The 12818-nt window shown below is 40.1% G+C and overlaps 1 protein-coding gene and 1 pseudogene across 1 annotated transcript in view; both read right to left on the reverse strand.

Annotated features, from left to right (window-relative positions):
* Positions 1 to 1940: 1940 nt before the first annotated feature.
* Positions 1941 to 12818, reverse strand: part of SIDT1 (SID1 transmembrane family member 1) — a 172469-nt gene continuing 161591 nt past the window's right edge. The window contains exons 25-26 of the mRNA XM_036745918.1: positions 5391 to 5504; positions 1941 to 4200 (exon numbers count right to left, since the gene is read on the reverse strand). Of these exons, the coding sequence (XP_036601813.1) occupies positions 4138 to 4200; positions 5391 to 5504 (177 nt within the window). The 3' untranslated portion in view covers positions 1941 to 4137. The remainder of the gene's footprint in view (positions 4201 to 5390; positions 5505 to 12818) is intronic.
* Positions 8964 to 9653, reverse strand: LOC118840158 (annotated as a pseudogene).

Below are 12818 nucleotides of genomic sequence, written 5' to 3' on the forward strand. Positions count from 1 at the left end.
TCCCCAACTTGCCCTTAAATCTTGAGGCTTTCCAAACACCTACCCTTTACTCTGGTGGGACCATAAGTTGAGCTGCAAGCAAATTATCTCCTAAATGGGATTAAACCAACAAACCGTGTCCCAGGCAGTCCCACGATGGAGATTTATTCTGCAGCCGCAGGTTTATAAGTTGCTCTAGGCAGAGGGGAATAGCCATTTTTTCTTAGCACTCTCGTTGTTCAATTTACCAGGGGCATTAGGGCCAAGGCTATGTGTTATGTCTCCTCTGGCTGCAGCCTGTTTCATCACCATTTACCTGAGGGCTTTCTCCCTATCCTCACACAGCCTGAACATCCAGGCATTCCAGAGGAAGCAAGGGGCAATGTGTGCTGGCTTAGTAGATAGAGGACTTGGGTTCCAATCTTAATTTTTTTTTTTGGAGGGGGGAAGGCAGGGCAATTGGGATTAAGTGACTTGCCCAAGGTCACACAGCTAGTAAGTTTGTCAAGTGTCTGAGGCTGGATTTGAACTCAGGTCCTCCTGACTCCAAGGCCAGTGCTCTACTCACTGTGCCACCTAGCTGCCCCATTTTAATTTTTTTTTGGAGGGGGGATTGGGTTCCAATCTTGAATCTGCCACTTACTCGATGTGATCTTGGGCAAATCATTTCACTTCTACAGGCTCCAGTTTCCTTAACTGTAAAATGAGAGAAGGAAGAGGTTGGGCCAGCTGGCCTTCCCTATGCCCTCCAGTTATAATTCTAAGATCCTATCACTGAAAGCCTTCCTCCAGAAGATTCCACAATGTTACCATGCCAGAAGCATTCCTTATGGTACAGTTAGAAGAGCTGCTTAGGTTGGGCTTTCTCCTTGAGACATCCAAAGAGAAAGGGACAGTGAAGTGTGATACTCCCCAGGCAGTTTTTTTGCTTAGACAACTCTGACTTCCAAGCTGTATTTCTCTGAGTTCTGGCTGGGGTTGGGAAGGCCAGGGTCAGGTCTTTACAGCGGCTAACAGTGGCCACGTCATTACGGATCAGACAGGCCCTGTCCAAGCTATGCAGCATGTGGAACTAATAGGCTACCCCAGGGGAGAGCTATTCCAGCTGCCAGGCATAACCTTCCTTGATGATGGGCATGACATCTGAGTGAGGGTCAGGGGACCTAAGTTACGAAACCTCTGCCACTCCCTGTGAATCTTGTGTGAAGAAATGTTACCACTCTAAGATTCAATTTCCCTCCCTGAAGAGAATAATACCAGCTCCCTATGTACAGATATTTGAATAATAAGTACCTAACTAATGCCTATCCTTTCTAGACATCTATGTCCTTCTGTGGCCCCATGGCCACAGATAACACATAGGTGTTATATCATAGTATGTGTCATAGCATTATAGAAAGCAGAATAGTCCTTGCCCCGAATGACCTCTCTGTTTATTTTCACAAACCTTGGAAAGTCCCTTCCCCAAATGAGCAAAGCCTTTTCACCAAGTCTCTCTTATGGCTAAAATAAAACTGGAGCTAATCTCTTAGCAATCCCCAGCAAACAGGTGGGGTCCCATTTGCAGCAGTTTGTCAAGGGCCTAAGTAGGCCATTTTGATGTGCAGATGCAATTTTGCCCCTCTTGGAGGTTAATACCCTATCCAGCTTAACTGCTCCTCTTACTTATCTTGGTCCTGCTGACAGCTCCTCACAGGGATCTAAATTTCCTTTGGCTTTCCCATCTCCTGAATTCATCATTTTTGGATTTACTCATCCCTCCTCCTTTAAAGAAATAGGACAGGGATTATCTTAGACTTCAGCTTCCCAGCCACAAATGCATAATTTTTAATTTAGTCACTGCAGACCAAGGACTGCCTTAAGTAAACTGGGTGCTACCCCTTACCCTTGGGGTACTCCCAAGAAGTTTACACTTCAGCATCTTTCTGGATACAATTGTATAAAGCTTGAGCAACAATCACTTGGGTCTCAGTATTGATTTTTATCACGGCAGGGTTGATCTGGGCTTACAATCCTGCTGCATAGAACAAAATTCACAATAATCAGGGATTTTACAGCACAAAATAGACATCGGAGTAATGATAAACAATACAATGTTAAAATAACCATCCTGACCTCTCCTGGCCACCTCCCACCCTCTGGTTCTATTGACTTATTTTCCAAGGAAGATACAGAATTGGAAATGGACTTTACAGCTTGTTCAGATTAGGCCATGGTGCTGGTTGGATGGATGTTTTGGTTTATTTTTCCTTAGTGGGGCTTATAAACAAAAAAAAATAAAATAAAAAGAATTCATGGATTATAGTCTAAGGAATGCCAGGTGCAGTTAAACAGGCTTTGGACTTGGTTTTATGGTTTAAGATGAATATGTAATTAATAGCCTCCATGTGGCTGCAGCTATAAAAATGAGTCTTTTTAAGAATGAAGAAAAACAGAATGCTATTAAATGCATTTTGGCTGTTCAGAAATTTTTCACAAAATATTTCACTTCAAGCATCTCTGTGCATGTGCACATGTTTTGAAAGCAAGAAAAGGCTTGCCAAGTAAAACTTCCAAAATGTATTTTTTAAATGCTATGCAAATATTTTAGAGTAAGGATAATGCTAAAAAGCAATTTTTAAAAAAATGTAAAATTCATCTCTTTGAGGGGCTTGGTCAAAAAAAATATAGGCGACTTAAATTTCATCCAAAATTCAGTTTTCCTCTCACATCAAACTCCATTAAAGAAGGGAACAAGGTCAAAATGGAGGCTCTCAGCCTCACAGAGGCAAGCCTGCCATACAATAAGATAGTGGACGTAAGATTCCAAAGCTTTTCCACACCTTTTTTGGGGAAGAAAAAGACTATCAGGTATTACCAAAAGAGATCATTAAAATCCACAGAGCTCTCTGCAGCTAGGAAAGGATGTTTAAAAACAGCTCAAAGTAGGAAGGTCTGAGCCTATTGAAGAAGGGACTAACTAGAGGGTAGGCCTTCTGTTAGCGTTGGAGCTCAATTGAGTGCATTGCCAAGTCTCCTGGCTCCTGGTTGTTTGCCTGCTTCCCTCTCATTGATGTTTTAGGTGCACCATTTAGCTATTTGGGTAGAAGAACAAAGTAAGCACTGTTACTTTGGGGCATTTGCACCAAAGTTTAGAGTCTTCTAAGATTGGGCCCCTGAGGGTGAGGCAGATCGTATTTAATCCTGAAGTTGCTGATGATTTTGCCAACTGGAATGCTGGGTTGACTTCACTTGCTGGGTATTATTATGCTGGTAGTTGAGATTTTCCCGCCCCGCCACATGCTTTGAGAGGGTTTTTGTCACACCAGGAACTGGCAGGAGGTTTAAGGAGCAGGGCCTTCCCAGGAAGGTTAAGCCGAAGTATGGAGTTAACAGAAGAGAAGTGAGATGCAGACATGCGTGCTTGAGAGGCAGAAGGACAGTTAAGAACACGAGTATTCTGAACCAGTTGACTGTCATGGGAACAGGGTCTCTGTCGTTAGGAACATCCCGCAAAAGTCCTATTCTTAATGGACTCAGGAGCCTATGCAAGAATATACAGCTTTCCTTCCCAAGAGTGCACTCTGTTGGATCTCGTGATACCACCCCTGGCTGAAGGGAAACTTTGACAAGTGCCACCTAGTTTATATACTGCACACTGAAAGGGTGACCATCACCACCAAGGCCCAGAAGATGCAAACTGAAACTTTGGCTTGTCCAGGAGCAGAAAAGCTTACAGAAACGAGTGACTGAAGCCAAAATCTCTCACGTGAAGTCAGTTTTTACTCTTACTGGGCACTGAGATTAAAGAAAAGCAGGCACCATCAATTTGCTACTGCTGAGCAATTCTGGGAGGGGGGTTTGTGAAACAATGCCGTGTAAATGATATCTATACTTCTTGTTCACATCTCACTTGCAGAATGGCAAATGGAAGAAGAACTCAAGGTGTGTCGTTGGCTTTCGGAGTTGGTCGTGATTCACTATGTCCCTTTCCACGGGGCACGATCTTTCCAATTCCCCCTCCTCTTTTCACATGCTCACTATTTGGATGCAGACAGGTTTGTCCTCTTGACAGATGATCAAGGAATCTCTGGCAATGGCTGCTCTGATGCAGTCATTGCATGATCTATGGGGAAGCACCAAGAGTGACCACTTCCTCTCACATCACACAGCCCTCACTCAGAAGACTGGGATCTGGTCTCTCCGGACAACATCCAGGTCATCGTCTAGAGTTAACAATACCTGAAATGAGAAAGAGAGAAATGGGGAAAAAACAGAGAGCCATATTTAGTACCTATTCTCCATCTTTCAATCTGAAGGACTGAAAACAGGGTGATATTGAACAAAATATAGCAGATCCTGTTATGTAAGAGATATGGTTTTCCTTCTTTATTTCCTCCAGTGGCCCAATCCTTGCTTCTGTTTTGGTGATCTTACTGAATGTTATTCAAAGTTGCCAATTAATATGAACAAAATACCCAAAGAGAAAGTGAGACAGAGATTTGCGTCTACTTTTCTATAGGAATTGGTATTGCTTAAACTTCCCAAATCAGACTCTAGGGCTCTGTTTACATAAATATACAACATGTCCAGTGACTGGTAAAAGTTTGATGGAGAGCTGTTGTCACTTGAGCCATAATGCCACCATTTAGGGCAGATAATATAAGATACCACTGGAAAGGTGGTGATGCTGTCTGCGTATAATAGGGGACTGTTGTAAGTATACATTTGAGCCATTAGTATCACTGACAAGAAGGTCAGGGAAGTGTAGATAAAAGATGAAGCTAATTTAGAAGATCCCAGAAGAAGAGATTCTATATTGAGGTGGGGGGAGGAAATAAAAGGACCTCTTGGCGATGATGGGTCTACCAACTGGTTAATAAAACAAAGCAGTGGGAACATAAAATGGTTGGGAGAATTGGCCTCTAAGGTCCCTTTTCTGTTCTAAATCCTGTGAGCCCAAGAGAGGATGGGGCATCAACTGGAAGGAGAGCCTAATGCTACTTAGTAAAAGAAAAAAATCCAGTGTGGAAAGCAACATGAATCCTGTAGTTGTATGGCCTAGTTTGACTTTTGTCCACATGTGCTGGGTAGCTTAGTCAATCACTTAGCCTTCCTATGCCTGAGGGCCTGATGATGGAAAAGGGAAATGTAGCATCAAAGAGACATAATCAGCAATTTTTGTGGTTGGGTCAAATTGTGTAAACTGGTTCCTCAGTTCATTTGGAGAGAGAGACAGAGACAGAGACAGAGAGAAGATCCTTAGCAAGATCTCAAGCTGCTGCTGCTGGGGAACCAAAAGAGAAGAGGGATAAAGCCCAGGGAAAGGGAGGAAGGGGAGAGGCAGAAGAAAAAAAGACACAGAAAGTGTTGACAAGGTGGGCTAGAGAAAGAGAACAGGATAGTAAGAAGGGAAAAGCTGCAAAACTCACCAAGAATGAGAAAAACAAGGCAGTTGCAGAAAGGAAGTGCCAGACATCGTGGTCATCAAAGAAATCCAGCAGGATACAATCACGATTCTTCTCTCGGGATTCTGCTGGGGTTCCCTGGGGGAGATAAGCCAGGGCAACATTCCAGTAAATTTACCTGGTTACTTATTAAATGCCTACTGATAAGGGAGATGATTTCCTAGGCATAGGGAAAAGTACAGAAGACAGCGCTTGTGGCCATCACTATCTAGTGGCGGGTTGGAGATGCAGCACATGCACAAATAACTGAGACAAAATAGGATTTAAATGCACAGGATGAGTACAAGCTAACTGCTACACACAGTTTCTACACAGTTGCAGTGTGTCTAAGTGATAGGTGACATATATGGAAGTGGCAAAAATACTGTCAAGGGACCTTGAAAATCACCTAGAAGCAGTTGCTGAGAAGGTGCTGGTGCTGGTGGAGTTTCATACGGTTAGACAAAGTGAGACAGTAGCCTAGGATGGGAGTGGGGCAAGAAGGGCCTAGGAAGAGGCCAGATCCTACTTGAGTCAAGAGAGCTGGGTCTTCCATTTCAGTGCCTGACTCAGCAGGGGTGAGGGGTGTGTGTGTGTGTGTGTGTGTGTGTGTGTGTGTGTGTGTGTGTATGATGAGGTGGGGCAGTTCAGGCACATCATCTCCATTCACTAAGCTTCAGCTTTCCAATCTATAAAATGGGACGAAAGTAATTCTTGCCTGTTAGCTGCCTAAAGTGGGGTAGGGAAGGATAGAGGCAGGGAATGAAAGTGAGAGTTATAAGGACAAGTGAATAATGCTCTTTGCACAATGTCTTGTCTTATTATTTAACAGGTAGAAGAGAAACAGTTTGGCTTCAAACTCGAATAGAAAAGGGGGGGCATTAATCTGTAGATAAGGATCCCTGTATTTTGCATATTAACAACATTTTATATCAGAACTTTATATATATATATACATATATGCAACAACTTTATATGTATGTATATATAAAAAAACATTTTATATCAGAACAGAAGATATCAGCTTTGATATCTTCTGTTTCTTACATCATCATAGTTATCCCAAGTATCCCTCCCTCTCCTTCCCCCAGAGAGACATTCCACATAACAAATAATATTTTTAAGAGAGGGGGAAAAATCAGTGCAACTGATAAATACATTGAAAAAGGCAGAAAACATGTGCAGTGTGTAACACTTGTGGACCTCTTGCCTCCACAAAAGGGTGGGTTGGGGGTGTCCTCTCATATTTCTTTGAGTCCTGCTTGATATTGACAATTTTGTTACGTTTACTTTTGATTTTTAGGCATGTGGTGGTTCTTTCCATTTACATTGTTGTAGTTAGTGTGTATATTGCTTTCTTGGTTCTGCTTATTTCACTCTGCACCAGTTCATATAAATCTTTTCATGCCTCTCTGTATTCATCACATACAACACTTCTTACAGAGCAGTTACATATATGTACCACAATTTGTTTAGCCATTCCCCAGTTAATGGGCATCTACCTTGTTCCCAATTCTTAGCTATCCTGAAAAGTGCTGCTATAAATATTTTGGAATCTACTTGTCGTTCAGTTGTTTCAGTAGCGTCCAACTTTCTGTGACCCCATTTGGGGGTTCCTTGGCAAAGATACTGGAGTGGTTTGCCATTTCCTTCTCTAGCTCATTTTTACAGATGAGAAAACTGAGGCAAACAGGGTTAAGTGACTTGCCCAGGGTCACACAGCTAGCAAGTGTCTGAGGCCAAATTTGAACTCAGGAATATGAGTCTTCCTGACTTCAGGCCTGGCATTCTATCCATTGTGCCACCTAACTGCCACTTAGCTAGACTATATGGAGACTTTCTTTTTATCAGTGACTTCCTTGGGATATGGCTGGTAATGGAGTCTCTGGTTCAAAGGGCATAGACGCTTTTGTTACTTCATTTGTATAATTTCAAATTGCTTTTCAAAATGTTAACAGCATTTCACAGTTCTGCCAACAATGTATTAGTGTGCCTATCATCCTACAACCTGTCCAATGTTGACTATTGCTGTTTTTTTTGTCATTTTTGCCAACTTGCAGGGTATGAGTGAAACCTCAAAGTTATTATAATTTGCATTTCTCTTATTATTAGTTAAAGTACTCTTTCATGTGGTTGTGAGTACAGTGCAATTCTTTTGAGAATTGTATGCTCATATCCTTTGACTACTTATCTATTGGGGAATAGCAATTAGTCTCATATGTATTTATCATTTATATATCTTGTATACCAAATCCTTGTCAGAGAAATTTGATATGAAGTTTCTTTACCTATTTGGTCACTTCCATTTTTATCCTTGGTGCATTAATTTTGTCTGTGCAGAGATATTTCAGTTTTGTCATTGCCTCTATCTCATTTGGTTAAGAATCAATTTTCTACCCATAGCTGTGAGAGGTATGTGATCTGCTTTTCTTCTAAGTTTTAATATTGAATTTTCTAATAACCTGAATAATCTAATTTTTTAATCTTGACTATTAAGGTTGTATATCTATTCAGAATATTCTGTGGAGTATAGTGTAAGATGTTGGTCTAAGCCTAATTTTTGCCAGACTGGTTTTCCCAGCAGTTTTTATCAAATAAGGAGTTTTTTCCTAGGTAATTTATGTTTTCTACTTTATCAAACACCAAGTTATTGAATTCTATTATTTCTGTCCTATTGACCTATGTCTGTATTTCTTTTAACCAATAACAGATGGTTTTGATGATTGTTGCTTTATTGTTGTTTTTTGTTGTTAATAATATAGTTTGAGGACTTAAAGTGCTATTTCCCCTTTGTTTCTACAGGGTGTTCCTAAAGTCTGGTAACATAGGCAAAAATGCATATTTTCAAGAAATGAAATGAATGAAATTTTTATTTAATTGGAATATTAACAAATAGCATCTTCAATATGATTTCCCTTATTTGTGATGCAAAGGTTGATGTGCTTTGCAAGATTCACGTGGACTCAATGCAATAACTCCACATTGCTGTCAATTGCCTATGTGTCCAGACTTTAGGAACACCTTGTACATCTTTTCATCATTTATCTTGATATTCTAGATCTTATGTTTTTCAAATAAAATTTGTTATAATTTTATCAAGTTCTATGATGCATCTCCTTGGTAATTTAATTGGTATAGCATTAAAAGTATGGATTTTTGGCAGTATTGTCATTTTTATTATATTGGCATGGCCTAACTATGAGCACTGAATATTCCTCCAACTATTTTTTTACATGATTGATCCTGTAATTTTATTTGTTTTGGTTTGCCAACCTCTATAAATGACATCTATCCATCCTGGCTCCAGCCCTTCCATCCTCATCCTTACCTTATCAACCTCCCACTTCCTTTAGGGCCTGAAAATCAACTAGATGCCTCTCCTGGGACAACAGCAGGATTCAGTAGGGCAAAATGACTTCCAGCTGAGGTCCTGACATTCCTTCTTCACATATAAAGTATGAGGAGAGGTGGGCATAGGACCAGATGAGACCCTCTGAGAAGTTCCTAGGGGCCTGTCAAGCAAGATTCAGGCCTCAGGTTGGCAGAATAGGGTATAGGTCAGGTTTTGCCTACTTGAGGGTACTTGGGGCTGGTTAATGTCATGTTAGCCTGGTTGGTGTTGATTCTGCCCAGACTTTGAAGTGGAGGGATTAAAGCTAAACAGACAGGACTATGCAGTTTGTTTTGGGCCTTTTTAGGCTTTTTAAGTGTTCTTCTCCAAACAGCAGCCATGACCCTATCCTGCTTGGTGATGCCACTGAAGTCGAAGGTGGTGATTCAGTATATGATGGATAGCACATATTGCCTGTATCCCTTCTCTTCCTCTATGGGGTTCCTGTGGAAGGTCAAGTGCCAAAGCTTTGAAAGTTTTCACAGTTTATCTGCTTCTGTCAGGTGCTGGATGCAGTTGCACTGGAGACAAAGGACACTAAGGCTGAAGACAATGGTCAGCACGTGGTCAATACTGGGGAGGTCGTTGAGGGACAAGTTCATCCAAGCCAGATTCTGGGGATGCTCAACAGCTTCGACATGGTTTGGGTGAAGTTGCTGAGGTCATTGAACATGCTGTTTTAAATGCACAGGGCCTGGGTCAGTGACTTACCCTACTTAGAGCGTTTTATTGGCTGGAACCCAATCCTGGGTTCCTGACTTATCAGGCCTTGGATGAACTTTATATTTTTGAAAGAAAAGCCAAGGGGATGGTTCCTGTGCCAAAATCTTTACATAATCCCAATGGTTAGTCACAGTTCAGACCATTATGGGGGTGGCCATCACGTTCAGGCCATTATGGGTGTGGAAAAAACCTCAGGCCCTAGGCTGCCAGTGTCAGCCAGCTCCTCTCCTCCAGCCTTTGCTTTCCCAAACACGGGGACACACTTAGTGTAGTGCCATGGTAACTACCATCATCACAGTCTCCCAACCCCTCTACCTTTCTCCAGCTATTTAAGTTGTTCTTTATTTCTTTAAGGAACACTTTGTAATTGAATCTATACAAGTCTTTCATGTGTTTTGATAGGATGATCACCAGATATTTTATGCATTTTGTAGTTATTTGGGATGGGATTTCCCTATTATTATTTCTTGGGTTTTGTTATTATTATATAGAAATGCTGTTGGTTTTTGAGGATTTATTTTGTAATCTGTGACGTTGCTGAAGCTCTTGTCTCAATTAGTATTTTTGCTGATTCCCTTGGATTTACCAAATAAGCCAAATATCATCAGGAAATAGGAATATTTTTTATCTCCTATTTACCTCTCTTTATTCCTTTAATTTCCTTCTCTTGTCTTATTGCTATTGGTAGCATTTCCAAAAATATATCAAATAATAGTGGGGAGAGTGGGCGTTTTTTATTTACTCTGGTACTTAGTGGAAAAGTTTCTAGCATATCCCCATTGCAAATGATGGTTGCTTTTAGTTTTAGACAGATGATATTGAAAAAGATCCCTCTCTACTTCTACTTTGTAGGGTTTTTAGTATAAGAGAGTGTTGTACTTTGTTAATTTTTTTCCTGCATCTATTGAGATTATTGTGTGGTTTTGGATGTTTTGGTTTTTAATATGATTAATTATATTGATTGTTTTCCTAATGTTGAGCCATCCTTGCATTTCTGATATAAATTCCACTTGGTCATAATGAATCTTTCTTAGGTAAATCACTGTAGTCTGTTTGATAGGACTTTGTTTAAATTTTTTGAGTCCATGTTCATTAATGATATTGACCTATAGCTTTCTTTCTTTTCTGTATTTTATCTTTCCCTGGTTTAGGTATTAGGACTAATACAAAGATTCTGGCTAGGTGCTTTCTTTCTCAATTTTGGAGAAAAATTTTGAAATATGATACTGTTTTCTAAAAGTTTGATAGATTTCTCCATCAGGAGAATCCATCGAGACCAGGATGTTTTTTCCCCTTTCGTATTTAATTGGCTTTAGCTATACTTGGAAGCATCATAGGCCATGTGGGCAGCATGTTTGACACCTCTGGTGTATTAGACAAAGTGCTGGGCTTAGCATATGAAGAACAGAGTTCCAATCTGCCTCACATAATTACTAGCTATGTGACCTTGGGCAAAGCATGTAACCTCTTTCATCCTTCACTTCTTCATCTATAAAATGGAGATAATAGAAGAGCCTACTTTACAAGGTTGTTATGAGGATCAAATGAGGTGGTATCTTTATCTATAGCTACGTAAAGAACTTTACAAATCTTAAAGTGGCCTACACATGTTAGCTATTATTATTTTTATTCTACTTCTGTAATCTTTCTCATATCCATTAGTGCTTCCCCATTCCCACTTCCACCCTTGCTACCTTTCCCCTGAATTATTTCAATAGATTTAATACGGTCTCCTTGTCTTCAATTTCTCTTTCTTCCAATCCATCTCTGGTCACCTCACTCTCAAAATATTTAAGTTAGCTCCCTATACTCTGATAATACAGGTTGAAGTCCTTATTTTGCCGTTGCTGACTTAAGATAAAAGTTACTAAACTAAAAAGTTTAGTCTTATTTTCAATCATTTCTTCTCACAAACTTTATACTTCATACTACTTTCCCTCCCTCAAACATGTCCTGGGCTTTCTTTGCTCTGTGCCTTTGCTCATGCTCTTCTCTGTGCCTGCAGTGTCCTTCCTCCCATCATCATTTGTTGAAATCCTACCTATTCTTCAAAGCCCAGCTCAACTACCATCCCTTCTTTTTTTTTCTTTTAAAAATATATTTTATTTTTTCCTCAATTATATGTAAAACAATTTTTAATATTAGTTTTTTTTAAGTTTTCAGTTCCGAATTCTACCTGTCCTTCCTGCCTCCCTGAGATGGTATACAATCTGATATAGGTTGTACATTAGTAATCATTTAAAAAATTTTGTGGAATAAAAACTCCAACAGGAAAGAAAGAAAGAAAGGGGGGGGAAGGAGGAAGGAAGGAAGGGAGGAAGGAAAGAGGGAGGGAAGAAGGAAGGAAGAAATGAAGGGAAGAAGGAAGGAAAGGAAGAAAGAAGGAAAGAAAAAAAAGAAAAATGGTATGCTTTGGTCTGTATTCAGATCCAATCAGTCCTTTCTCTGGAGATGGATAACATTTTTCATTATGAGTCCTTTGGGATTGTCTTGAATCAGTGTATTGCTGAGAAGAGTTGTCATTCAGTGTTCATTGTATTGCTCTTACTGTGTACAGTGTTCTCCTGGTTCTTCTCACTTCACTCTGTATCAGTTCATGGAAGTCTTTCTAGGTTTTTCTGAATCATTCTGTTCATCATTTATTTTCTTTAATTTTAATTTTTAATTTTTCATATTTTTATCATTTAATATTTTTAGTTTTCAACACTGATTTCCATGAGATTTTGAGTTACAAATTTTCTCCCCATTTCTACCCCCCCACTCCAAGATGGCATATATTCTGATTGCCCCGTTCTCCAGTCTGCCCTCTCTTCTGTTACCCCACTCTCCTGTCCATCCTCTTTCCCCTTACTTTCTTGTAGGGCAAGACAAATTTATATATCCTATTGCCTGTATATCTTATTTCCCAGTTGCATGTAAAACCAACTCTTTCTTTTTGAGCATTTGTTTTTAGAACTTTGAGTTCCAAATTCTCTCTCTTTTTCCCTCCTTACCCACCCTCCTTGAGAAGGCAAGCAACCACACATGTATCATTATGCAATACACTTCCATAATAGTCATGTTGTGAAAGACTAACTATATTTCCCTCCATCCTATCCTGTCTCCCCTTATTCAATTTTCTCCCTTGACCCTGTCACTTTTCAAAAGTGTTTGCTTTTGACTACCTTCTCCTCCAATCTGCCCTCCCTTCTATCATTCCCCCCTCTCTTATCCCCTTCCCCCTACTTCCCTGTAGGTAAGATACCCAATTGAGTGTGTATATTATTCCTTCCTTAAGTCAAATCTGATGAGAGCAAGAT

The sequence above is a fragment of the Trichosurus vulpecula genome, chromosome 2, assembly GCF_011100635.1.
Source record: "Trichosurus vulpecula isolate mTriVul1 chromosome 2, mTriVul1.pri, whole genome shotgun sequence".
NCBI lineage: Eukaryota > Metazoa > Chordata > Mammalia > Diprotodontia > Phalangeridae > Trichosurus > Trichosurus vulpecula.